The 26,008-nt window shown below is 45.7% G+C and overlaps 1 protein-coding gene and 1 long non-coding RNA gene across 8 annotated transcripts in view; one reads left to right on the top strand and one right to left on the bottom strand.

Moving 5' to 3' along the window:
- PCYT1B (phosphate cytidylyltransferase 1B, choline) overlaps positions 1-17,574 on the top strand; it is a 31,492-nt gene extending 13,918 nt beyond the window's left edge. The window contains exons 3-8 of one of the 2 annotated variants that reach the window (XM_075033496.1): positions 100-216; positions 3,418-3,569; positions 4,559-4,637; positions 9,014-9,156; positions 11,313-11,501; positions 17,142-17,574. In XM_075033496.1, coding sequence (XP_074889597.1) covers positions 100-216; positions 3,418-3,569; positions 4,559-4,637; positions 9,014-9,156; positions 11,313-11,501; positions 17,142-17,348 — 887 coding nt within the window. In that variant the 3' untranslated portion in view covers positions 17,349-17,574. Of the gene's footprint in view, positions 1-99; positions 217-3,417; positions 3,570-4,558; positions 4,638-9,013; positions 9,157-11,312; positions 11,502-16,232; positions 16,550-17,141 lie in introns of those variants that run through there. The other variant, XM_075033497.1, reaches the window with a different exon arrangement.
- Positions 3,634-17,766, bottom strand: LOC142033548 (uncharacterized). Of its 6 annotated transcripts, none has more exons than XR_012651243.1 (6): positions 17,570-17,766; positions 12,900-13,110; positions 12,013-12,178; positions 8,916-9,135; positions 6,837-7,045; positions 3,634-4,709 (listed from the first exon to the last, which is right to left on the bottom strand). It is a non-coding gene; the product is annotated as an uncharacterized LOC142033548 (long non-coding RNA). The 6 variants fall into 6 exon arrangements; XR_012651244.1 differs by lacking the exon at positions 17,570-17,766 and adding an exon at positions 13,333-14,089; XR_012651241.1 differs by lacking the exon at positions 17,570-17,766 and having other exon boundaries at positions 12,013-12,181; positions 12,900-14,089.
- Positions 17,767-26,008: the final 8,242 nt, after the last annotated feature.

The raw sequence follows: 26,008 nt of genomic DNA, 5'->3' as shown, positions 1-26,008 counted from the left end.
GCCACAACCATCTGATCTGGGAACAAAAACCTGTCCAGTAGAATTAAGTGCAACTTGTTTTGGGTCTGAAAAATCACTGTTGTGTTTCTTTCTCCACAGTTGACAGACCTGTCAGAGTGTATGCAGATGGGATATTTGACCTCTTCCACTCTGGCCATGCTAGAGCTCTTATGCAAGCCAAAACTCTATTCCCAAACAGCTACTTACTAGTAGGAGGTAAGATCAGTTATTTATTGCACTGGATTTTTGCTTTGGTGCTTCAGTATCAGAGAGTTATTGCTGTGCTTGCACCCCCAGCTGTTTATATGCCATGACTTTGAATGCTACTTTCACTCTGGAGGCTTTCTATAGGCGATTTGCCTTGAATTACATCTTACAATTGCATCAATTAAAGTAAAAGTCACATTCTGCCCTCGGCAGCACAGGCACAATTCCCATTCTAGTTAAAGCAGGTGCCTGCATGACTCTGAGCTTAGAATAGCTCCATATGAATAATTTACCTTTTTGAGTTATTCGCTCAAAATTGTTCAAAGATGGAGATGAGTGAATGAGATCAACCGCTCATTTATTTCTGGCTCCTGGGTCCCTCTGCCAGCCAGGCACAGCCCACGGCCCCTGACTGCCAGGTTTGTACTGTGTGTGCAGACCCAGCCTTCAACATCAACAGAGAAGCTAAATCCGGCCCATTATCAATGAAGACCCAAATGTAGGTCATGTTTTGAACGTAGTTTTCAGCTCACAAGCATCCCCGGGCAGGTTACTTTCTTATCAGTTTTTTTTGCTGTGAATATCTTGTGTTCTTTGCTGTGTGGCTGGCTAACAGCTGTTCAGCAGTTGGTACGTGCCGGAGGAGTCACCGGAGGGTGGATCTTTCCTGCCTAGCTGGATGTGCCAGCCCTGCTCTCATGAGGCCTCATAAACATGCATTTCAGTTCCAGTTTCCCTGCCCCTTTGGGGCTGAGATATACCTCGCATAAACATTTCACAGCGACATTCAGCCGCTCAAATGTTTACAGCAGTGGTGATAAAACAAATGCGAATGCAGCCTTCGGACACTTTATAAGATGCATTATTTTGCCTCTTTGTCCCAAATCAGTTGAAAGGGGGGGAAAAAAGACCCAACAAGGAGGAAAAGCAAAATCTCCTTATAAACACACTTTTTGGTTTTACTCTTATCAATTGTGGCAATTCCCATGGAGCTTACTAGGAGGGAAAGGAGACATCCCTTTGTTACGAAGGAAACATTTAGGACTCTCTTGTCTTCCTGCTGAGCCATATAGCTTGCAGAAGAAGCAAGTGGAGGTGCAAGACTGTGAGGTTTTAAAAAAAATGCAAGTTATGTAGGTTTCGTTGTTGCTTTTAAAGGAGTGGGGGGTGTCCCAGATCAGGAAAGGAGCTCTGGGGCTCCTTTGAAATTCATGGCAGAGCTTCACTTTGCCCTTATATTTGGAGTGAAGGACAAAGCAGCCAGCACTCATCAGCACCTTTTCCCAGCAAGGCACTGTGTCTTAGCATGTTTAAAAAATGGGCACCTTTCCACACCCACATACAATTTGTGCTGCAAAAGCACTGGTGTCATGTGTCTTTGTGGGCACCACAACCAACCCCTTTTATTTCTCATTGTGAAGACAATTATTTGGAGCTAAGATTTTTTTTTTTAAATAGACATTTACACATTCCCAAATCAGTCATTAAAGCAGAATGATAGAATCAAAAGGAAATACAGAGATATTGTGTCTGTACTGTACATGAACAAACAGTAATCAAAAAATAAAATCAAACCTTTCTACAGAATTCAAGCAAAAATTACTGTTTTCCAATAATTTTAGTAGACCCTTTCTTCCAGGAGAGGGTAGCTTTAAGACGACATAAAGGCTGTAAAAAAAAATATAACTACAATCTCAGAAGGGATCTTTCTACTGAAAATGCTTTGATCTCCATTAAATTTCTTGTCAGCAGGCATCAAAAATGACATAATAGGATAGAGCACCATTTTGCTAGCTGAAATTCATATGTATATTATTATCTGGCTTTGAATTTTGCACGAACTCCAGGGCTATCTAAGCCTTCCTACATTTTTCCTACTTTAAAGGTCCTTAACGATCATCACAGCAAGACCATCCATTTTAGATCTCAAAAAAAGACTGCATCTTTGCCAGCACCTTGCCTGATAGGTTGATGTTTTCAAATTAGAAAGCAGCAGCAGCTGTAGGCCTGCTCTCACACTTCCCTGCAGCACTAATAATGTTGCATTATCATTTGTCAAGTACATTTACTATTTGTCCTGGTGTCACTGACAAGTGAGATCCAAAAGCACAGGTTTGACCTGTGCTGAGGGACAACCACTGTCAACCCAGCTGTAAATGGGTATCACATCATTCCATGTGGGATGTCAAATGACTATCATAGCTATAATATTGGACAGAGTTACAGTTGTGGGGACAGGTCACAGGGTTTTACACAATGTTACATGACTAGAAAGATAATACCTAACTTTTATAGTCCTCTGGTAACATGGCTGTTGCTTCCCCTCATTTTAAAAGCAATGTGCCAAAGTATTGGCACATCCAGAGTTAAAGATGCAGGATTTCTGGACTTTTAACTCTGCTCATTCCACTAGAGCATACGGCTTCTCCCAGTCCTTTCCATGGGGCTTCCTTCTGCAATTTCCCATTTCAACATGGCACAAGCCTTACTTCTCTTTCTATGAAATCTGCTGAACTCAAAGCTAAACTCAGAAACAGATTCCTATAAAATCTGCCATGACTTGTTTTCCATCAGTGTTTAGTTAGTGAGAAACTGTTCTGCTGTGATTGAGAGCTTTGTTGGCAAATTCATTATTTAAAGCGTTGTTTACATAAAACCAAAAAGTAGGAACAAGAGGCCCAGAGAGGCTGAGGGATCTCCATCTTTGGAAATTCAACTGGACATGGCCCTGAGCAACCTGCTGTAGTTGAGCTTGCTGTGAGGAGGGGGATTGGATTAGGTGATGTCCAGTGGTGCCTTCCTTCCCACCTTGACCATTTTGTGATACATGAAGTTTGCGAGCGCTCTGTGATTGTCGACACTGCACTTTTTGATTGTTTATAAAGCATTGTTCATCGACCCTGAAATTTCACAACCTGTGAAATCCCCACTTATTGTGGTATTGAGTTGCCTCAACATGTGCATACCGTACAACCTGAGATGTCCTACAATATCTCACTTGGGCTCTGGCTGCAGCTTCAGAAAGGGAAGGATCTCTCAGAAGTCTATGGTTATACTGGCCAACCCTGAGCAGAACTCTAAGATGCCCTGAAGCACCCCAAAATTAGCTAGTAACTAAGTGCTTAATGGAATTATCAGGAAATAATCAACTGCTGCTCATACTAATGCTACTAATTGTGGAGCCATTTTGTTGATACTTCCATATTTTAGTTTGCAGTGATGATTTAACTCATAAATTCAAAGGCTTCACTGTGATGAATGAAACTGAGCGATATGAAGCCCTCAGACACTGTCGTTATGTGGATGAGGTCATCAGAGATGCACCCTGGACACTGACACCCGAGTTCCTTGAAAAACATAAGGTACATTTCTTCCCTTATCCCTCCCTTCCCCGTTGTAGACTGACAGTTGAGAATAAACAGCAAGTCTGTGAAATTCTATTAGCTGGAGCAAATTATTTAATTCAGTTAATTCCAGTCACTGAAATTAGGTACATGGCATTGCTTGCCTCCATCTTTGTCAGAGAATGTTGTATTTGTCTTGCCTTTTTTTCTCAATATGCTGGCATGATTGCTGTAGTGGGATTTTTGAATAGCAAAATAACACTGAAGAATTCTTCACAAATTAACTTTCAGGAAAGGAGATCATGAACCAGGAAAAGTTATCACATAGTGACTAAAGTCCTGTTAAAGTCCTGAATTAAAGGCATGTTTCTTATTAACATCAACAGGTGCAATAATTGGCCAGAAATACATAAAAATGTCATGCGTCCTCTAAAAGGCAGGACAGAATTTCTTACATGCTATTGACTTGCAATCTATATGAGTCTTAACAAAAGCATAATTAACTAGGATGTATTTTAGTGTCCACATCACTGGGTGACAAAAGGAGAGCTTGATAGTACTAGGTATGCATATATATATATATATATATATATATATGTGTGTGTGTGTGTGTATATATATGCACAGCCCCAGGGAGGCAGAATCAGTAATCTTGCCTCCATGGTTTTGAAAACCAAGGTTTTGCCGCTTGACTTAGCTCTTCCAGTAGCAATAAAAGCAGGAACAGGTGTCTTACATTTTCTGCAGAATATCACACAGAGCCAGCCAGAGTGATGTGTTAACGGCAGTGCTTCTGGAGACAAGCTTTCTGTTCTTTCGTAATCGATCCTGCAACATAGCAGTTGTAGGCCTAAATCTAGTGCAATATTCTAGGTGATGGCTTTAGGATGAGAATGTCAAAAGCAATTCAGCTGAAGTCGAGAAAAGAGATGATCCTCCACAACGACCCCCCACTGAACCAAAATTCAGTGATGGTGGCATGTGATTCTTCTTCTGTTCACTGGCAGATTGACTTTGTAGCCCACGATGACATCCCGTACTCCTCCGCTGGCTCGGATGATGTATACAAACACATAAAGGAGGCAGGTAAGGGCAGCTTTACCTTTTTAGCACCTTTTCAGCCTCAGCTCAAATTCTTTTCCTGCCTTTTGACCACAGCTGCTGGGAGAGAAGCAGTAGAGGTAATATCATATTGTCTTACACCCTGTTGGTGGGTTGACCCTGGCTGGACACCAGGTGCCCACCAAAGCTGCTCTATCACTCCCCTCCTCAGCTGGACTGGGGAGAGAAAATAGAATGAAAGGCTCGTGGGTCAAGATAAGGACAAGGAGAGATCACTCGCCAATTACCATCATGGGCAAAACAGACTTGACTTTGGTAATAAATTAAACTAATTTCCCCACCAAATCAGAGTAGGATAATGAGAAATAAAACCTAACTCTTAAAAACACCTTTCCCCCACCCCTCCCTTCTTCCAGGGCTCAACTCCAACCCGAGTTTTCTCTGCCTCCTCCTCGCAGCAGCACAGGGGGATGGGGAATGGGGGTTGGGGTCAGTTCATCACACCTTGTCTCTGCTGCTCCTTCCTCCTCAGGGACAGGACTCCTCACTCTTCCCTTGCTCCAGCCTGGGGTCCCTCCCACGGGAGACAGTTCTCCACGAACTTCTCCAATGTGGGTCCTTCCCACGGGCTGCAGTTGTTCACAAACTGCTCCAGCATGGGTCCCTTCCCTGGGCTGCAGTCCTTCAGGCACAGACTGCTCCAGCGTGGGTCCCTTCCCCGGGCTGCAGTCCTTCAGGCACAGACTGCTCCAGCGTGGGTCCCCCATGGGGTCACAAGCCCTGCCAGCAAACCTGCTCCAGCGTGGGCTCCTCTACCAACGGGGCCACAGGTCCTGCGAGAAGCCTGCTCCAGCGCAGGCTTCCCACGGGGTCACAGCCTTCTTTGGGCATCCCCCTGCTCTCCCGTGGACCTCCCTGGGCTGCAGGGGGACAGCCTGCCTCACCGTGGTCTTCCCCATGGGCTGCAGGGGAATCTCTGCTCCGGCACCTGGAGCATCTCCTCCCCTTCCTTCTCCACCCAGCTTGGGGTCTGCAGGGTTGTTTTTCTCTTACATGTTCTCATTCCTCTCTCCAGCTTCAGTTTTTTGTTGTGCAGCAACTTTTCCCTCTCCTTAAATGTGTTCTCCCAGAGATGCTACCACCATTGCTGATCAGCTCAGCCTTGGCCAGCAGTGGGTCTGTGTTGGAGCCGGCTAGCATTGGCTCTGTTGGACATGGGGGAAGCTTCTAACAGAAGCCACCCCGATAGCCCCCCCCCCCCCCCCCCGCTACCAAAACCTTGCCACACAAACCCGATACACTCCCTAATGGTAGATACTGCTGACTTCAGCAGAAAGATTAACGTAAAACCACAAAGGATGTCCTTGGCTGAATTCCTGCCATAACCCTCAGGAAACCATTCAAATCCATCACGAAAGAGTCCTATCTAGGTCCTTAAAATAATTTTAGGGTGCTTGACTAAGAGCTTTGAAGGGATGAAAATGAATTTAGTTCCCACAGCAGCCCAGCCAGCTTCAGTTGTTTGTTGATAACCATGAACTGAGGACTCCTTGACTCAGCCCAGTCCTGAACACAGGCAAGCACAGGCAGCCTTCAGGAGTCATTAGGATCCACTTCTGATTTGCACCAAGGGTTCTTTTCACTACACTGGCAGAGGGTTTAAGTCGGCATCAGAGTAATTCATTTGCCATGACTATTTAGCAATTAGGTTGACTACCATATTACATTGAACGCAAACACGCTGAAGTCATCAGGAGTTTGCATCTCTTCAGTTGAAGAAAGCTGAATTAAATCTGAGGAGATAATGTTAAGCCGCTGTTTGCCAGCAGCGGCTATCCTAACGCAGTGAACAATGCGGGAGGAGGAACTGATCACACCTCTCTTCTCCTGCTCCCTGGAGGTGCTGTTCTGAAGCCTGGTGAATCCATCCTCTTCCTGGTCTACATAAACATGCTTATTGGAGGCTTAAAAAATTTCAGAACAAATCTACCTGATGGTAATTTGTCACGCAAATTGACCTTCTCAAGCTATACAATGACAGCAGACAACCAGGTATTGACCTGATCTGAAAGAATACGCTTTTTATAGCGGCAGTTCTTAATCTTTTTCCACTTGCAAACCTCAATGCGGTGTCAGACTCACAACCCTCCTTTAGGAACTGCTGTTCTACAGTTTCAGAGCCAGCACCAGCTTACTTCACTAGGCAAAGGAACAAAAACGTACCTTTGGTAAGGACGGGTCACCGAGGGACATCCAGCGTATGTGCTGGACAGGCAGTTATTTTGCTTTTCTTCTGTAAGGTGGGGAGTGCACAGGACAATGTGACAGCAGCCCTTGGCATCACTGCATCGTTAGCAGACTGAGCTGGAGAGTGCCCAAACCTGGCACATCCTTCTCTGCCCTTGTTGGGCGCGGGTCAGTGCGCACATGTCCTGACAAATTCAAATGTTGCACAAGAGTATGGATTTACAGCTTCAGAGACTTGTGGTCTGTCCTGTGTCTATCACTGCTGGAGAAGTGACTTTAGTCTTTTATGGTTGAATTTTGTTGTGTATGAACTGAGAATAATGTTACCTTATTTTTGAGATCTAGTGCTGTAATAGTCCTAATGCTCCAGACCAACGTTATTACAATAGCGATTTCCCCCTTTCTCCTAGAGGTTTTTGTTTTAAATAGACCAATGCTGTGGATGCATTGGTGCATTTTCTTAGTTCCAGTACTCCCATTTTCCCACATCAGGTTGTTGGGAAGCAGAGAAGCAGACTGGAATTGTGGAGCTCATTGTGTAGATTCCCATGGGCTCCCATTTCTCCGCTCCCTTCAGTAGGTGGGAGGGCGTAGGGATAACGGTGAGCTGGGTAAGGGTGTGCTGACTAAACCTCTGCACATCTGTGAACAGTAACTTGGAAAACATGAATCAGTCTAACACATGAAGCATACGAAAGCAAAATCAGTGACTAAAGGTAATGTTCTCGTTCGTGGGTTTGTGCATCTACTTGAAAACAATTCCGCTTTTGGCTTGGCAAGGGTAGGGTTTGGATTTTGTTCGTGTATTCTTGTAGCTCCTATCTATAAAGGTTTCTGGCTCTAAGTGGGTTTCATTGCTTCCAAAAATAGTTTTCTGAGTGACTGCTGCAAGCCTGAAAAGCACAATCAGGGAAACCTCTCTGCTTATGATTAAAATAATCTATTTTTTAGCAGAATATTAATTAGAGATCAGAAAGAAAAAAATATCAAATGGCATTTAGTCACAAGAGGCTGCTAAGCTTCTTGATTCCTTCCCCAGATCTTTTTCTAACCCTGTGAAATTAGCTAGCAATGCCTGCCTACTTCAAGCAATCGTGTGAGGATTAATTTGCCAGCAGCTATAGGACCCTTTTAAGACAAAGCACTACTTTTTTTTGCAAAACCACTTCCAGTCTTATCTTGCAGCTTGCTCTCATCAGCAGCTTGATGTTGCCATTATGTATATCTGATAGTAGCAATTTTTTGTAGCCCTGAATATCTACTAAACCAAGGTGTGCTAGCACTCTACTATTATTGCCTTTGTGACTTGCATTAGCAGTTCAAGTGACCCTGTCTTGATGAGGAGCAATTAAAAAGCAATCTATACCTCAGCTGTGTTGAGGAAAAATACAAGCAGTCTTAATAAATGGTCAGTTTTCTTAGGAGCGGATCTGTCGGGGCAGGGAGAGTGGTGATGCAGCCACTGACGTGGCCAGGCGGACATGAAATGGGGTTTATGGAGGCTGATACCCTCGGTCTCCACAGTACAGCCGTGTTTATTCACGCTACCATTACACTTCGCCTTCCTGTTACAAGCTACTGGCACCTCCAGGGTGTTTCCCAGTTATTGTAACGCATCTTTTACCTGAAGGCGCTTCCTGGCTTTGGCCAAGGCCAGAGGCTGCTCTGTTTTACTCAGCAGAGCAAAGACAGTCCGATGGTGCAGCACAGGAGGGGAGGGTGGAAACAGGCAGGAGAGCAGCAAACGGCCTTTCAATAGCAGGAGTGGAAGCCAACCCCCCCGCTCTTTCATACAACATTAAATAAGGGCTACACGCATGGAAAGACCTCCTCAGTGAATTGCCACAACTGCGAGGTTTAGCCTTCCCGGCTCGGGAGCCCCTGCCAGTCTAATAATTTCCACATCACGGCTGACGCTGTGAACAGGGCAAGTTACAGCCTTTCTGAAGACTTGAGGAAAAATGAACGGTATAGCAACCTAGTGCCTTCCCTAAGCTCACACAGGGACATCAGGAAGAACTAGGAATAAGACGGGCAGAATTGCAAGTCTCTTACCATTGGTCAGGCATTTTTGTGTTCATCCTCAGCTCCCTGCCGCAGCGCCTGGTCCTGCCGTGCTTTCTCAGAGGGCTTTCTTTTCCCACTTTGCTCAGGAATGTTCGTACCAACGCAGAGAACCGAAGGTATCTCCACGTCGGATATCATCACAAGGATCGTCCGGGACTATGACGTGTACGCCCGGCGCAACCTCCAACGAGGATACACCGCCAAAGAGCTGAATGTTAGTTTTATAAATGTAAGTATACCGACCTGCATTTGCTTCCAAAACACTCTCTCCTAGGACCCTGAACGTAGAGTAAAGGTTAAAGGAGATCTTCCTCCTGCTGCTTTTAAAATAGCTGGGAAGAACTTAAGGTAAAAGAAAGAAACTGGAAAGCTGAAGGTAGTTTTAATTGCTCCTATTAATTAGCAGCTTCATTTCCATCTTATGCTTTCACATTTGTAACAAAGCTGCTGCTCCTCCTTCTTCCTTGAGTTGTAGGTGACTTAACGACACACTAAGAAGGAGCCAGCCCCCCCGCAGGCTTCTCAGCCACTCACCCAAGACACAATTTCTTTCTTTATTCCCATTGTGAGAAGGCAGCACAGGGAGCAAAGATTTTGATAGCCAAACTTTCTGTACAATGCGACAGGATAAAAACAACAACAACAACAAACCCCAACTGCTGAGCAGTGAGCTTACTAGAGAAGGCTATAATAGTTTTTAAAAGACAAGGAAGTGCTTTAGGAAGCTGGTACAGAAATGATGCTGAAAAGCTCAGAAGCCACAATAGGTAGGGCAAAAGCACCACTTGAAAGGATGGCTCAAATTATTCAGCTTCCACATACACAACTGCACCTTATCCTCCAGCAAGTAAACACTTAACAGAAACAAAAGTTTATTTTCCTTCACTATTTCAAGTCTTAAGGCCTCAAGATAACCCACACAACTGAAACCTCTTTTTGTGACTGGGCTGGCTTACAGCAGGACTTGCCACCTCCCTCCCTGGAGCTGGGAACACCCCCTTGTGAAGGACTCAGTTGTGTCATTTCATGAGGGTTTCGTTTACTTGTTTCTTATTTTGAAGTCTGGCAGATAAATCACAGATCACACGGCATAATTTTATTATTTTTTTTTAATCAGTCTTCTACACCTCTAAAAAATCCTGCTTGTAAGTACTCCACCCAGAAGGATCACTATTGCAAATACCCGTTAAATTAAGGCATGCTGGATGCCTTGGGGGTTCTCAAATTTATCCTTTAGCAACTCTGACGTTAAGATACTGTTGCATAAGATATGCTTCCCCCAGTCTCAGACAGTGATGTATCCTGAAGTCCCTCCTGGCATCTGGTTATTTAGCTTATAGTAATTTAAATGCAGAAATACTAATTTGCACCAGAGACTGCTTGTGTTTCAAAATTAAAAACACAGGATTTCACCAAGGATTTCACCAAAGCACAGGTTTCCTTGTTAAAGGAAGGGTTGATCACGTATTAGGTGCAAAGTGAGTTTGGTTTCTTTGGACACTGAGGATTTTGTTTGGCCTTGTGGCTGACAAAGATGGTTCTTCTAGTGATTCATGAGCTATAATAAAACCCACCTTACAACTAAACAATATTTGCTTTAAAAGTAAATTCAAGTGCCCGTTAAATGAAGTTCACAGGAAATTAAAAGCCAATAGTGGTCTGTGCTTCTACAGAGACCATTACACTTTCAAGGGCACAGCGTTAGTTAGCTGGGTGTACCGTACATTTGCAGAGCACAGACACGTTTCGGGACAAAAGTCCTTTAACCCTGGCGTATTTTAGAAGCTAGGCCCAACGAGAGCTCCCTAACATTATCTGCTCTGTCCCTCTCTTTCTGTATGACTTAGCAATTAGGAGTTTGCTGGCCCCAAGCCACTGGCCTACACACATCTCTGTGGCAGCCTGAAGCTCCTGTATTAGCCAGGCTCAGAGGTGAAGAGAGTTTTCCTTCTGCTCTGCAGAAATCCAACTAAAGAGGCATTTTGGTCTCCGTTAACACAGGCTGGGAAGTCAGCAGTGGGCTGCATTTGCTAGGAAACCCAGGGAGATTTGCTGTTTGCTTACTGCTAAGTTTGAGCTGTTAATTTCTCACTTGTATCCTTCGTAAGACTCATATAATTCTCAAAGTGCATTCAGCTTGAAAATATGGAAAGATTCGTGTAGTGGATTAAACACAGTAATCGCACAAGACAGTCTTTTCAATATGTACCTTCTGCACTTCATTCCACAAATGTTAAATTTGCATTTATAAAAATAATGTGGGAATAGTTAACCAAGGCCATATGTATTAGGGTACTAATGCAATTTTTTTCTTCTTCTCAACTGCTGGTGGCTGATTATTTCCAAGTCCCTATATATTAATCTCTGTCCACACTTTTAAAACAGGAGAAGAAATACCGCTTTCAAAACCAAGTGGATAAAATGAAAGAAAAAGTCAAGAATGTGGAGGAAAAATCAAAAGAATTTGTTTACAAGGTGGAAGAGAAGAGCCATGACCTCATTCAGAAATGGGAAGAAAAGTCCAGGGAATTTATTGGCAACTTTTTAGAGCTGTTTGGACCCGACGGAGCCTGGGTAGGTATTCTGTCATCCCAGGAAGTCTGAACAGTTTTTATTTCTCCTCTGTAACACAGATCAAGAGCAGATTCTTTTGCTGCAGTCTTTGTTTTGAAAGCCAGCACAGTAGGATAACAACAAACCTGCTTGCTAAATCCGATAACGCATGCCAATACTGCAGCAGGAGGATTTGCCACTTCTGGCTGTTGCTTCTTTGGGATAAATTGTGTCTTTTGTGAAGGTGCAATGCTGAATGTGATACTGCATTCAGTAGAGCTGCATAACAGCAACACACAAGCAAAAAGGCTAATACAGTCTGTTCTTCCCATTAGCACTAAATGGGGTGCCACACAGTATCAGGGAGGAATTACACACTGGAGGTGGTGAGGGAAACAGGACCATTGAAAAGTTTTCAATAGTTCTCTTCATGCTCTGTACTCAGCAGTAGAAGATGACAATTTTCTAACTTTAAGAACTACTGATTTAAAGTTCCAAGAAATGAGTTTACATGTTGAGTGGCCAGGCTCACCTGACTGACTGCAGGGAAAGCTCAGGTGAAACAGAAGCACTTTCAAAGCTCTCCTCAGCACATGCCAGCTCCACAGAGCCCATTTACCAAAGGTCCCCAGGTGCCTTGGAAAGGCAGTTGAGAGTCTGCAACAGCATCCTTCTGGGGAGAAACCCCAGGGCCGTACCTGCTGAAACCAAAGTCATGCACTGAGCAAGTGGTGAGTTGGTGACACTTTAGAGCCCCGAAAGAGTCCCAGCCCCTATCTTTGAGTTCTGATAGCTTACCAAACCTTGAGAGGCTTTGTTTTCTGGTACAACTTCCCTTTGCTACATTGAAAGCAGTAGCAAAGCTTAATTTGACTGTAGGATTTATCATCTGTTTGAACAGACCTTCCCAGACCTTCCTTGTTGTTAGTCAGTCCTTTTCCAACAAGCTCCCTGTGCAGCTGCGTTCTGGTGAAAGCCCAGGCACCAGCCAGACCCTCCAGTACAGCCATCAGCTTGAACATGCTGCTCTTGTCACAAGCTCCCAGTGAGGCTTTTGCTCGGTTCAAAACTTGAGCAAGCACAGAGGAGAGCAGCAAGCAGCGCAGGGTGAACTGAGGGGAGCAGAGTCAGAGCTAGAGAAATAATCTCGCAGAAGAGCAGGATGCTTCAGAGGAACGTTTTCAGACCGTGGCGCACAGACAGTCGGGCAGCTCTCTCCTCACTTGAAAGCAGACCCTTCGCGAGAGGTTTATGCAAAGCTTTAACTGCTCGTGGATTACAGTTTGAGGCAAAATGTCAACAGAAGCAGCAAGCCAGAAAAAACAGTTTAGGACTAGCATGAAGCAGACACTACTGGAATATTTTTAAGGAGACAACACACACGTAATGTTCTCTCGGGTTACTCTTACCAGTTCATACCTGAACAACTTCCCGTCACAAAAGGTACCTTCTCTTGATCTCAGCAGAGGTTTTGTTTATAAACAAAGCCTCAGGAAGAGTCACAGACCCCGGGTGAATTAAGTAGCCCACATCACAGCCACATCACAACTCAGGGCCACCAAAGCATGTGGTACCTGCCTCTTTCTGGAGTTCTCATCTTTTCTCAGCCATGACTTGTGTTGATTACCACCTAGTTGAGAAAAGCCTAAAATTAGGCTGTGAAGGCTTCAGAACAGAGACTGCATCTTTATAATCCCCTTATAGCTGTGCCTGTCCCATGCAAAGCTCTCCGAGTAACACCCGTCCCAGCTGCAATCAACAAATACTTTATTTAGCAATTTGTTCATCAACAGTATAATTTTCCTTAAAGAGGGGAAGAGGGTAACTCTTCTGATGAAAAGCCCAGGTTTACCTGCATTGACCACATCCACACGAAGCTTCCTCTGCAAGTTATTCTCCATAGAGCTTGGCGAGCATTTCCCATCTGGGATGGTCCTGTGGCCATAGGTGCTGAATAAATAAAACTAATGCTAACAGAGCACGTGAAACCCCCAGGAGGTGAGATGAGCTTGGCTGTGCCGAGAGGAAAAAAATTTAAAAGCCTTGATCCTGTTTCCCTTGCTCTACCCACTCAACAATGCACACCCACACCAATGGCATTTTTAAAAACCCTTTGCTGATAAACATTTTACCAAATTCAATTAGGAAAAAGCTGCTCTGCAAAGGTCTTTTAGGAACTGGGGGTGGCCTCCTGCTTCCTAAGTTAGTGTTGGACCACAGAGTAGGAACTCTGCTGCAATCACAGAGACCTTTGCTAGGAACAAAAGGAGTGAAATCTCCTCACAGTGTTGTAGGCAAAGCGTCAGTGACAGCAAGCCGAAAAGCGGTATGGCTTTTTTAAAATCAGTTTGAGCCTTGGCAACAAGAAAGACTTTTAAAATAATGATAACTTGCTATTAGTGTCAAAACTGTTATTAACACTAATTTACCTTATCACTGTTAGTTAGATATTGCTTTTAATGTTGACATTAAAAGTACAGGAATCGTTATGGGCATGCTGGATTCCTCAATCAGTAATTTGCATACCATTAAAATGCTATTATTATTTCACAAATAATTATTATAATACACTTTATGCTAGCATCAATTTTCTAAAAGTAAGGACCACGTAACCCACAAAAAACCCGCCCATTTGTGAAAAAGGTCAAAATGTCACTTTTCAAATGTCAAGATGTCTGTAATTCCTTGGCAATTTTGCCCACCTGTGCAATCCCCTCCCTGGACTTTTTCTGTGAGAGTATCATAGAAGGGTCAGAAACAACCATTAACCTGGCATGAAACTTTTGTTCCGGTGTGAGAGAGGACCACCACGCAGCCCAGCATGGCAGAGAGAACCTCTCAGAGATGTACGAGCAGGCAGCTGCACTTCAGGTCAGCGGAGAGAAAGCAAGGCTCACAGGGCAGGGTTTCCGTGCCAGTCTCCCTCAGAAGTGTCCCTTCAGATGAGGTGTCCCTTCAAAGGGATGCCTTCCCTCTGCTCGGCATGCAGAGTCGGGGATGGTCGCACTGGGAGAGGGCTGCATCACCTCAGACATCAGCGGGTGCTCAGATAAATCTTGCAGGTTGCAACTAGAACCCAGGGAGGGTGTTTAGACCACGCCGTGCGTCCGCAGCCTAGATCTGAGCATGGCCTTGAAAGAATCAGCAGCTCAAAAGCAGCCATCCTTCGTAATGCCCAACTGGCACTTGTTTTGTAAAGCAAAGAACTATCAACGTCTAGGCAATAAAATTCAGAAACAGGCAGAATGGTTTTGCCCAGTCGCAAGTTTGCCAAAAGGAAAGCATTATCTCCCTAAACTGGTTGGGGGTACCTGAACTTGCTTGAACCAAGGCTTTGAAATTATTTTCCCACCTCTGGTAAAGGTCCAGAGCGCACCCAGCCTTGTCTAACCCTCCAGCACTTCAATGAAGCCATTAACACTTATTCTACTTCTTCAGCACCCAACGGCCCGAGGAGCAGTCCCCATTAGGAAAACTTTGCCTGCGAAGGGCATGACTTACCAACCCTGCTAGAGCACAGCTGGAGGGGAAGAGTCATTCTGGAGGCAGGTGACTTAAACCACCTCCTCCTCCTGCAGCAGCACAGGTTTTAGCCAGCAACCTAGTGCTTACAGCACTAATGCAGGAGGCAATTCGGACCGGCCAGGCGCTTACCCTGCTGAAGCCGTGAGTGCAGCAGCTTGCTCAAGCAACAAACTCTTTGCTGAAGGAAAAGCAGGTGTCCTACAGCCTGGCTGAGGGCCTTAGCAAGAAGGTGGGATTCTCCTTTCCATCCCTGGCCCATGTGGCCTAAGGTACAGTCAAGTACCCCCTGCCACGTGGGTTACCAGCCAAGCTGGGCCACTTCGATCTCCCTCATGAAGCCCCACAACTTCACTGAGCTTTCTGAAGTGGCTGGTAAGGTGCCGGGGCAGGAAGGAGTCAAAATGTTTTGCTTGGCTAGGAAAAAGAGATTTCATATCAAACAATTTTTTTTGTTGGGGGTTACCTTCAGCAAGAGGATAAAACAGACTAAGTCAAGCCAACAAAACCTCAATTCCTGTGATCGAAAGAGGAATTTTGCACTCCTACCACTGAATTTCAGCAGGCTCCGGGGCTCTGCCAGCCCTGGTGACATCCTTAAGGCTCTCCGCAGCAGAAACCTTCCCCCATCCAAATGCTGCCTGGCACCATTTATCAGGAGAAACCACCATCTGCTAACTATTGAGATTTGAGGAAGCCTTGACTATTTTGGACCTAGCAGTAGTGCAGGGTAGGTTACGTGCCGTGGGTCTTTACGCATGAGAGCGTTGCTAAGTGTGGCTCCAGGCAGAAACTGTTCTGTCATTCCGCACTGCAGCGACATCCAGGCTCTAAAACTAAGTTAATGAAGGCCAACATGATAAAGATGTAAGCTGGGTGAGAGAGCTGACAGGGTAACAGTTAAATTTGGTATTTGTGCTCAACCGTTAACCCCCAGGATTAACAAACACCAGAAACCTGATGGGAAAACCTAGTATCTGCCCCTCCGCTGGCAGGGAATACTGAGTTTCAAAGAGGGGGAGGAAGAGCAAGATGGGCAGGAAGGTCACCACAGAGCAGAGTTGCTGTAGGGGGAAGAGGAGGAAGAAAACAAAAAAACTCAAGCTGAGAAACTCTGTGGACTGCAGCTGCCCAAGCAAGCAAACCCAGAATACGTTCTGAAAAATTGTATTTTGCTCTCAGACCCAAGCAGCAAACTTAACTTTGTCTGGGCTGGCTCTTCCATTCCAGCCGAGCATCACCTACGATCCAACTCCCGCTGCTCCAGCCAAGGTTGAGACTTCTTGTTCCCCATCCCCAGGAGGAGCAGCGAGGCACTCGCATTTGGCGTTTTCCACAGGAAGCCCGCAGCAGCCACGCAGCACATGCCAGATCTCCCGTAACCCAGCCCAGCAGCCTAATGCAAGGCCACGCAGGCACTAACAAGTTGCAGCATTTGCCTTAGCGTAGCAGATTGCTTGACCGAAAAGGTGGTCTCTTCCACTGCAGCAGCTCTGGCAGGCCTCCGCTCAGCTTTACAAAGCAAAAAATGACAATAAAGCCCAAAGCAGAACGTAGAGCCTGCACGTGTTTCTTTTATCAACACAGACACCCGAATTCTGACATTCCCATCCCCAATTTAAGGGTTTGGGTGGTGCCTGCTCCAGGTAGCTGGGGAAGCGGCTGCATCCCTCCAGAAGGGAAGGAGGAAAAAAGTCTGGGCCAGCCAGGAAGCTCAGGAGGAAACGGGTGGTCTTTCCCAGCACGCTAAAAGGAAAAGGTCCTGGGAACAAGGAACATTGGGAATTCAGGCAGGAAACTGACTTTTTGGGACAGAGTGTGACCAACATGTACAAGAAATCCCAAGGGAGTTCTGCCTAGCTGGCACAGGACAACACACACAGTAATCTCACACTAGGGGTATCCCATCTAAGAAAAAGACCTTGTCACATAAAAAAATGGGTTATTAAGCACGCAGCAGAAGAGGCAAAGGCTAAGTGTGGGCTGAACTGGCCGTGCTTCAGAGCAGAGGCCTATCCTCTGTCTCCCTGCTCTCTCCCAGGCGAGAGGCACAGCGCAGCACAGCCCCTGCCTGCCCACAGACATACCTTCCCCCTCTGTGCATTACTCAAAGAGCATCTTTTCACTTTGCTTTTGCAGAAGCAGATGTTCCAGGAACGAAGCGGCCGAATGCTCCAGGCTTTTTCTCCCCGGCAGAGCCCCAACAGCAGTCCTACGCGAGGCCGCTCTCCGTCCCGTTCTCCATCTCCACCCTGGGTCTTCAATAAAGCCTCCCCTCCCTCTTCTCCAAAAGCTGCCTCTGCCTCCCTCAGCAGCATGAGCGAGGGAGACGAGGATGAAAAGTAAAATATATATTTTTTTAACCATGAGACAGAAGAACAAGCTGTGAACTCAGCCGCTGGATGGGGAGAAGCGTGAGGAACAGCTGGGCTATCTCTGACAGCAGGGAACGTGCTCTGGGAGAAGATGCTGAAACCAGACTGGAGCACAGCAAGGGAGATCTCAGGAAGAGCTTATCCCATCCCCGCTCCCTCGCGGTGCCCGGAGGCCCTGCTAGCAGCGCTTACCAGACACGGTAGTGGGGACCGACAGAAAAACATAAACCGTTGTGCAAGTTCCTCTCCATGTCTTGCTGCTTACAGCTGCTGGGGCCAGGCCGGCTCAGCGGGGAACTCTGCACCGAGCAGGACCAGCAGGAGAAGCCCCGTCGGCTCCTGATCCGGACCCAGCACACAGGCAACGCGACGGCCGCGGCCCGTGGATGGAGAAGATGCAGTTGTACCGGACCCTGCTAACCTTGAGCTCTTCTGGCACGTGAAGAAATGGCATTGCTGCAGCAAATACATTTAGAAACGGGAAATAAAATTTTACTTTTTTTTCTTTTTGAATGAAATCTGCCCCAGACCCCAAACCATGCCAGCGAAATGGAGAGCTCTCCAGCTGAGTTGGTGGAAATCCATTTAATATATTCAAGCTGTTGAATGCTGCTTGTTGACCAAGCCTCTCTACGGGGTGTATGTAAAGAGTCAGGCTGCATTTGCTTTATCAAATCGCTCTCCATGTTCCTAGTGCCTGAACAGCTACCCCATAACTTCTGTTTTGCTCCCTGGCTTTGCACTTTGGAGGAAAGAAGATAAATGAAAAGACAGCCCTAGCTGGAATGTGGTGTTATAGGAAACAGATAGTTTTAAGACATTGGTGATTTTTACTGGTGAATTCTAAAAACCACAGGTAGGATCCCAAGGCCTGGGGACCTGGCCTCCTAGGAAACCCTGCTGCTCCCAGCTACATCTCCCCAGATGACAAGCACAACAGTGCTGCTGTCCTCACATGCTACTCAGCCAGTTAAACTCCTCATCAAGCTCTAACCAAGACATATTCACAAACACCCTGCTGCTGCAGGGGTCCCGAGGCCATTCCTCTACCCTAACGTGGAGAAAAAGTTGGAAAAAACAATGGAAACCTTTTAAACAGGATTAGGCATGGGGATTTTCCTTCTCCATCCATGACACCCGTACAGCCCCAAGCAGAAAGGGTAGCACGAGTGAAGCTTTCCCCTCCACTCGATGCCCTAGCTGATCTCCTTCCAGCTTGGCAAAGGTAAAGGTAAAGACCGCGGGCAGGGGGTTGCAGCAGCGAAATCGCTGCCGTGCTGCTGCTGCCTGGAGTTGCAAACCCATCAGGACGCGCAGGCTGCTGCAGGCTGGTTCCCTGCACAGGCAGCCCAGGAAACGCTGGGAGAGGGAGGGCTCCGAGCGGCTCTTGGAAAAGAACTGAAGGAAGATGCCCGAGTGCCTGAGCACACGGGACCGTGTGCTGGCAGCGGTCCCCTCACCCCAGGCTACGGTCCTCACCTTGCTGAGTGACCTAGTAGGTCAACTCCTTTCACTCCTTCCCTTCCAGATCCCTTTGCAGGCAGGTAAATTACAGACCCTTGTACCAGGCACCACATTAGCCCCGCACTCTGTTCATTCCCTACAGCTTTCGTCTCTCCCCTGCTACAGGGTAACCGATTTTTCTTTGGCAACATTTTGCCAGACACTTCTCAGACTACCGCAGGACCGAGTACACTTTGCTTTGTCCTCTGGAGTCAAGCTAGTTCCTTCTTCACAGAGCCACAAAAAGAGGAGCAGGGAATAGGGTGGCAAGCGCAAAGGGAGAGCCACAGCTAGTTCAGCTGCCACCAGCTGTGTGCCCGACAGGATGATGCAATTAAGACCTTTCTCAGCCTTAGGCAACCTGTTACTGTAATTTCATACCTGGGATGCACTTGTTAGTTTTTCTGAACCTTTGCAAGTCTTAAGTCTTCCCATCACAAACCACTCCTCCACCATGGGAACTGTCTGCTCTCTACTGGTGCTGTTTCTACGACGAGCCATGTCCAAATGCAATGGAGGTGGGCAGGTTTTTGTTGTTCTGGGATTTTACCGTTTGTTTTTTTGTTTTAATTTCATAGCGCTTACTGTTCGGCAGCCCTTGTTCAGTGGTTTGAGTGGAAGACAGCACCACGACTTGTAAATAGGAACTGGAGAAAAACTCACCAGTGACCTCTTCTTAACAGAAGCTGTTTTCTCAGAGTCACAGGTGGCTACCCAGCGACAAAGCCATATACTGTACCAGACATCCGTTTGCATTAAGGATATCGATAAGCTGAAGCCTTTGCCCTGCTGGTACAGACAGTAATATCCACGTGCTGTCTCCAGCAAACCAGAACCTCATCGTCTCTGGACGCGTGGAGGGCAATTTTGCACTTCTGAGTCATGGTTGGGTTTTATTTTTCATGAGTGTTGCTTTAATTCAGTCCTATTTATCAGCCAAGCTCCACATGAAAAATAAACAGTGTACAACACATACTGCTGCCTCTCACCTTCATTTTATAGCACCTTTGGACACAAAACCACAACCCCCTCCGTAAGCCCCACTGATAGCACAGTGCTCGTTATCCCCACCCTTTGTACCCCAGGGCTTTACACCCCCCTCAAACGCCAGCAGAGCAGCTTTGCCAAAACCTGCCCCCAATCCTGCTGCTTGAGTTGGCACTGCTGCTCTCCGCCCTGACGGATCACCTCTCTCCTCGCCTTCACCCGCATTTTTCTGGCTGCAAGGTAAAGGTGGGGATGCCTCTGAGGCACCAGCACGTCCAAGACCTCCCTCACCCTCCGACCCAGCGCAGTGGGATCCGGAGCCGCTATTTTAATTCTTACTTCTAAGTGGAAGAAAGAGGCAGTGCTTTCGCAGCCACCCCGGTTTTGCTTCTGAAAACCATCCCCAGCAGCAGCTACGATGCTCTTGTGTGCGCCAAGGCGGTGAGCAGCTGTGCCAGATTTATGGGAAACTGCAGCAGCAAACCTGAGCCACAGGGGCAAATCCTGACACTGGCCTTTCGATTTGACTCTTCCTCCAGCTAAGTCAGTCTGATGCCTGAATGTTCCCGCTTTGCTCTTCCCCTTTTGTTCTTTCTGTAAGAAAGAAGTTGTTACTGCAGCAGCTGTAGGAAAGATTGTTTGTTTACTGAACAGTCCTGCCTCAGGCAGGGAGAAGCTGAACCAGCAGACGGGGGCTTAGAACTTCCCAGTTAAGATATTTTTAATCACAGAATAAGCAAATTTCAAAGTCGTTCAGTGCGGCAGAGAAACTAAAAGCACAGAGTCTACACCAAAACGCTCCCTGGTCTAATACAAGCTTTATTACTCAAGATGGATTTGGGGCTGTTTTGAGCAGTGCCTTGCATCACTCGGGAGACAGACAAGACATCCTCGTATGCTCCCAGGAGTGGGGAAAGTCGGCCCGGCTGCAGTCCCGCTTCTCTTCTGCCACCGAGCCACCTCCGCAGCCCCACGGAGAGGGACCGGCTCCTACCGACACCTGCCCCACCATCTCACTGCCGTTTGGGTGCCAGTTCCACGCAGGCGTACGCCTGTGCTGCCAACAGCGCTCTGGGAAGGGATGACAGGGACCCTTGTTCACGTGGACCCGATCGAAATCCAGGGATAACGCAAGCCATCACCGAGTCGGGCCTTCCCAGGCAAGGTGACACAAAGCAAGAGTTGCAGCACCCTGTGGCAGCTTCTCCCTCTGTACTGCAAACAAGCACCATGTTAGATTTGGAACAAACTTTAAATCCAGCGGTACGAACTGCAAAGCATTTTCAATATTGTAACTGGTATTTCATTGCACTGTAGGAACCCTGGAAACACTAGCGAGGAGCATGACTGGAGGTGGTCGGAGAGTCCCTGCTGTGAATTGATGTGAGCTCATATACAACAGGTAGAACGTTTGAAATATGACTGAAGAAGCAGAGATGATTTTCTGCAGGTACAAGGCAGAGTTCTTGTGCCAGCGCTTGTGAGACATCTACAGTATTTCCTTAAATTCTTCCATCAGTTAGGCATGAAATATAACATTGTGTAAGCTTGCTCACAGGGATGATTGAGCTCAAAAGGCTCAAGAAAGATAAGTCACACATTAAAAAAAAAGAGATTATAATTTTGTGTGTATATTAAAAATTATTCCCAAATACTGTAGGGATGTAATTCTCAAGAGAAAGAAAATATTTAGAATAGCACAAAGAAGTACTGACAGCTGGAAGCTGGACAAAGTTAACAGCAGGAAACAGGCATTTCAAATAAAGCTACAGGAAAACTGCAGAGGAATCCTGACTTCCTAAGAGGACCGGCTCAGAGCTGGGACCATTTATCAAGGATACGGCTGTAATAAATCCCTAGCATTGCCCATTCTGCTTTCTCCCGAATGCTGGTGCTCTCCTTATCCGCATCGCTTTCCCTTTTACGTCTGCAAGTCATCCCTCTGGAAATTATGCTATTCACTTCCACCTTCTCTGCCCCTGAAAAGGCAAGAGGTGATTTTGGCCTGGAGGCAGGACAGGCTTCACGCCTTGCTCAGCTAGTGGCCACAGACATTGGCTACAAGGGTGACTATGAGACCACTGTAAAACAGCTTGAGTCCAGCATCAGTGCCAGATCCTTGACCTCCTTCCCCACACCAAAGCCTTCACTAAAACAAGGTGAAGCTGTTTGAATTCCCCTTGGCACGCGATGTTGCTTCCTCAACCCCGATGCCTTGCTTTTCCACTCTAAAGTCTCGGGAAGAATGACTTCTGCCAACGGAAGCCGTCTGGTGGGTCCCCAGCGCCGCGTCCCCGTGGTCAGACCAGCCCGAGGTCAGATGAGATTCTGGTTTCAGCAAACCCCCTCGGGAGCAAGAAGGTGCCCTGCATCAACACCAGGCCTATCAACTCAGCTCAGCAGGAAAAAAAGGTTTGACACTACATCAATTTGCTTGTAAAAAAAAAAGTGTAATAATAAACCACCATGGGAAAAGTCCTATACAATAGCACATAATTAAGCAGCAGTTTCACTCACACCTGGTGCAGACAACCTCCAACCTCCTAAAACAGAGCTGAAATCAGACCTAGGGCTTTGCCTCTTGCTGGAGACCCTTTCAGGCAGCAGGCTGTCTTAAGAACTCCTATTCTGATCTTATTTTGGAGAGATTCCCCCCCCCCCCCCTTCAAAATACAATGCATGTTCCCCAAGCACGCGCACACAGATATTTTCTGCCCTTCTCTTTCTGAAGGGAAGGCCCTTTCCTGGTGTGTGCAAGGAAGAGCTGCATTAGCATTTCTAATCCAAATGGAAATCAAGGCCACTGCCTCCCAGCTCCACCTGAGGGAGAGGAGACAGATGCAGAACGAAATAAAAATAGCTAAAAGCCTTTAGAAATGCATCTTCGCCATGCTAACTGGGGAACATGGGACCGAGACTCCAGCAACAGCTGAGGCTCTTCCTATGACAAGTCGCTCTGCCGTATCTCCCAGCCACATGCAGCAGCTCCCGTGTTAAAACCAGTTCCTCAAATAAGAGGCTTGAATTCCCCTTGCCCCAGCAGTTATTCATGGCCAGTTTATGGCTGGGCCAGTACCTTTCTTCAGTTCAAACAGTTCTTTCACACTTGGTATCTCCATCCCTTTTCAGATATCCTCTCCAAGAGCATCAATCCTTCCTTCAGTGAGAAACAGTGAACTGCAAGTTCATAAGCTGGGTAAGGCAGGTTTGCCTTTCACACAAACACAAGAGCCTGCTCTGTACAGCGGAGTACGGCAAAATATAATCTGAAAACAGGCAAAACAAATTTAAGGGGAAATTCTGCCTTGGGTGTTTTAATTTTATCCACCACACCACCCCCAAGTACCTTCTATTCAACCCCCCCCCAGCACATATGTGTATCATAGACACACAGAGAACACAGAACCATCAGAAAACACCAGCAAGCTCACAGTCTGTATCCTTTAGAGAAATGCATGAAAAAATAATGCCATGAGGTCAAGCACCTCGATTCTGACACCTTTCGACTTCCAGTTTCTGGGAATTCAAGTCAATTTGTCATTAAGAACATAAACTACATAGAAGCTTATTAAAACGCAGTTAGTCATTATGCAAAGAATGGTGGTACTACTGTGCCATCCACAGAATTGACTTCACCTGCTAAATTAATGAAATTATATCTTCAGGGAAGTACCCAAGGTGATCTTTTTGCATGTTTTACCCAACTGTTCAACTCTTTACTGAGAAAGTTAGAGATTGATTATGTATTTGAACACTGACAGTTGTGTTTCAAGCACCTTGATAAAATACTTTCCTATGTCATTCAAAATCTAGAAACTTCAGCTCTCTTGCTGCAAAACACAATGTTTAGCAAGCCAGCATTCTCCATCATTAAGTGCACAGAATAACAGCAAGACAAAATGTATTTAAAAATACCGGAACAAAGCATAACTGCAACCTCCTCATCCATCACAAAGGGCTATTTGCGAAATATTTTGTAAAGGTGGTAAACTCATACATTATAATGTACAGGACCTGGCCATTTTACGTGGTGCAGGCAGTTTTCAAGCATACTGCATCACACTGACAATGGACACCCATATCTGAAAATAAGGACAGAAGGAATATTGCTTCCCTGGTGTTTGTAAAACTTAACCTTTAGACCAGTGATGTCTAGAGAGACAGAAACCACCACACAGCCATGACTCGCAGGCACAAAACCCCATGTTCCTTTACCTGAATGCAAACCAAACCATGCTTAAGTGTTGGTCCTCCATAGCCCCAAGGATTGTTTCAAGTGTTCTTATGCCTAAGAAATTTATTAACATCAGAGCAAAGCAAAACAGGCAAGGGAGGTGTTCACAGAAAGTGCAGGGGAAGCCACGTGCATCACTGACAACCTCAAGTCTGCTAGGATGGCTCCTACGTTTTAACAACTGACATCGGTTTCCATAACCACAAGAAAATTTTAACAAAGCTGTCCTTTGAAAGCTTTCTAATACCAAAACACAGGCAACATGCGACCTTGAAAACTGGCAGAACTGAAGCTTTCTTCTGAAAAAAGCCTTTTAAATCAGCTTACTTACAGGCGCCTGCTCATTTAGGACTTCCAAGAAAAGAATCCACAGTGGCAGATCAAGAAGGAAAATCATCTTAAAACTTCCAACTCACATCTCCTAGTTGCACACTAGTAGCAGCAAAGCGACATGCTTGTTGCCTTTGGACTAGGAGACACAAAGGGGGACAGTTTGGACCAAAGACATAAAAAATTATCCAAGTCACTAGATGGAGAAGGGTTTTCAGATTGCTGTAACAAGTCTTGTGAATGACTGATGCTCTTAGACAAAATACAGCAGGCATTATTTACTACACTCAATTTTACTTTTACTGCTAGAGGAGATGGTGCAAAAGCTTAAAGTAAAAACAGCCTCTGAGTTAGATGATGAACATAAACTAATCTGACAAAAAGAGGGTTTCATTTTTCCTATTAGGCATGCCTGACACGTTTCGTATGTCTGACTTCATTTAAAAACTGCCTTCTGCAAGACTTCTCTTTCCACTGAAAGTAACAAATTTAAGTACTGAATGAGTCCATGGCAGTCTAAAAAAGGCATGAATTGTATAATGGGAAACTGATCCCTCATTACAAGTTGTTCTCCCACATAAGCCTGTGTCCTAGAGCCATAAATCTTCATTATATTGCTGCTGCAACTAGTTGCTTCATATTCTACAGACAGCTACTGTCAAATATTATGCGGTACATGCCAACAGATTTTGCAATTTTGAGCTACTTAATTAACTACTCAGCTCCTGTGAATATCCTATCATGGCAAATGGTAAGCAGCGAGAAAGTACAACACACAGATTTCTTCTCATCTGAAGTTTTAAAATAAATTCTTCATTTGAAAGGAAATTATCTCAGTTCTAGCAAAATTCTGACCATCTGGAGCCTCATTTATTACTTAACAAGAAAGTTGAGTCAAGCAAGCTGGGTCTCCAGGCATTTTCCTGCTCTGGAATTGCTTGATAAGAAACTTCTGTTTTTTCATTTTCTTGAATAAGTTATGAACACATAAAACTTTATGGAAAGCTGAAGAAATTTCAAGGTAGAAGCCTTGGGTGTTATTTTATAACAGATATTTCAGATGTCAAGAATAACCAAAGAAACTTTAGCTTTAGGGAGATTTATGTAGCAGAAAAAACAAACCCCAAAGGTGCTCATACGCTTCAAAGAAAACAACGTGTGGTGACAAACCATGCCGACGTACCCAGAAAAAGCGTTTCAGAAACTCCCAATAACTCGCTTTTGGTTCTAAACCACTGCAGGACCTTCTGCTGCTTCCATATCAGGAAATCAAAAACTCCAAGCAGCAAGAATGAATTGGAGGCAATCCTTAATAATATTGAACATTAAGGGAAACATCACACTCCACAGAAATATTAGGAAGTGGCTAAAACTGTAGGCTTCATCTCTACTCACTTCAGAGGAAGCGTCAGCACGGCCAAAGTCAGTAGCTCGCTGCCCACCTTCAGCATCTCACTGGATTTGGTCCCTCTAAACCCCGTAGTTCTGCAGACCGGCCGAGCTGCTGCTACCACAGTAACAATGATGATTCAAGGGGTTAAATACTCCCTTCTGTTCCTTGCATTGATATATTAAAC

Source organism: Buteo buteo, chromosome 8 (genome assembly GCF_964188355.1).
Source record: "Buteo buteo chromosome 8, bButBut1.hap1.1, whole genome shotgun sequence".
NCBI classification, from domain to species: Eukaryota; Metazoa; Chordata; class Aves; order Accipitriformes; family Accipitridae; genus Buteo; species Buteo buteo.
This window is presented reverse-complemented; position numbering and strand designations above follow the sequence as displayed.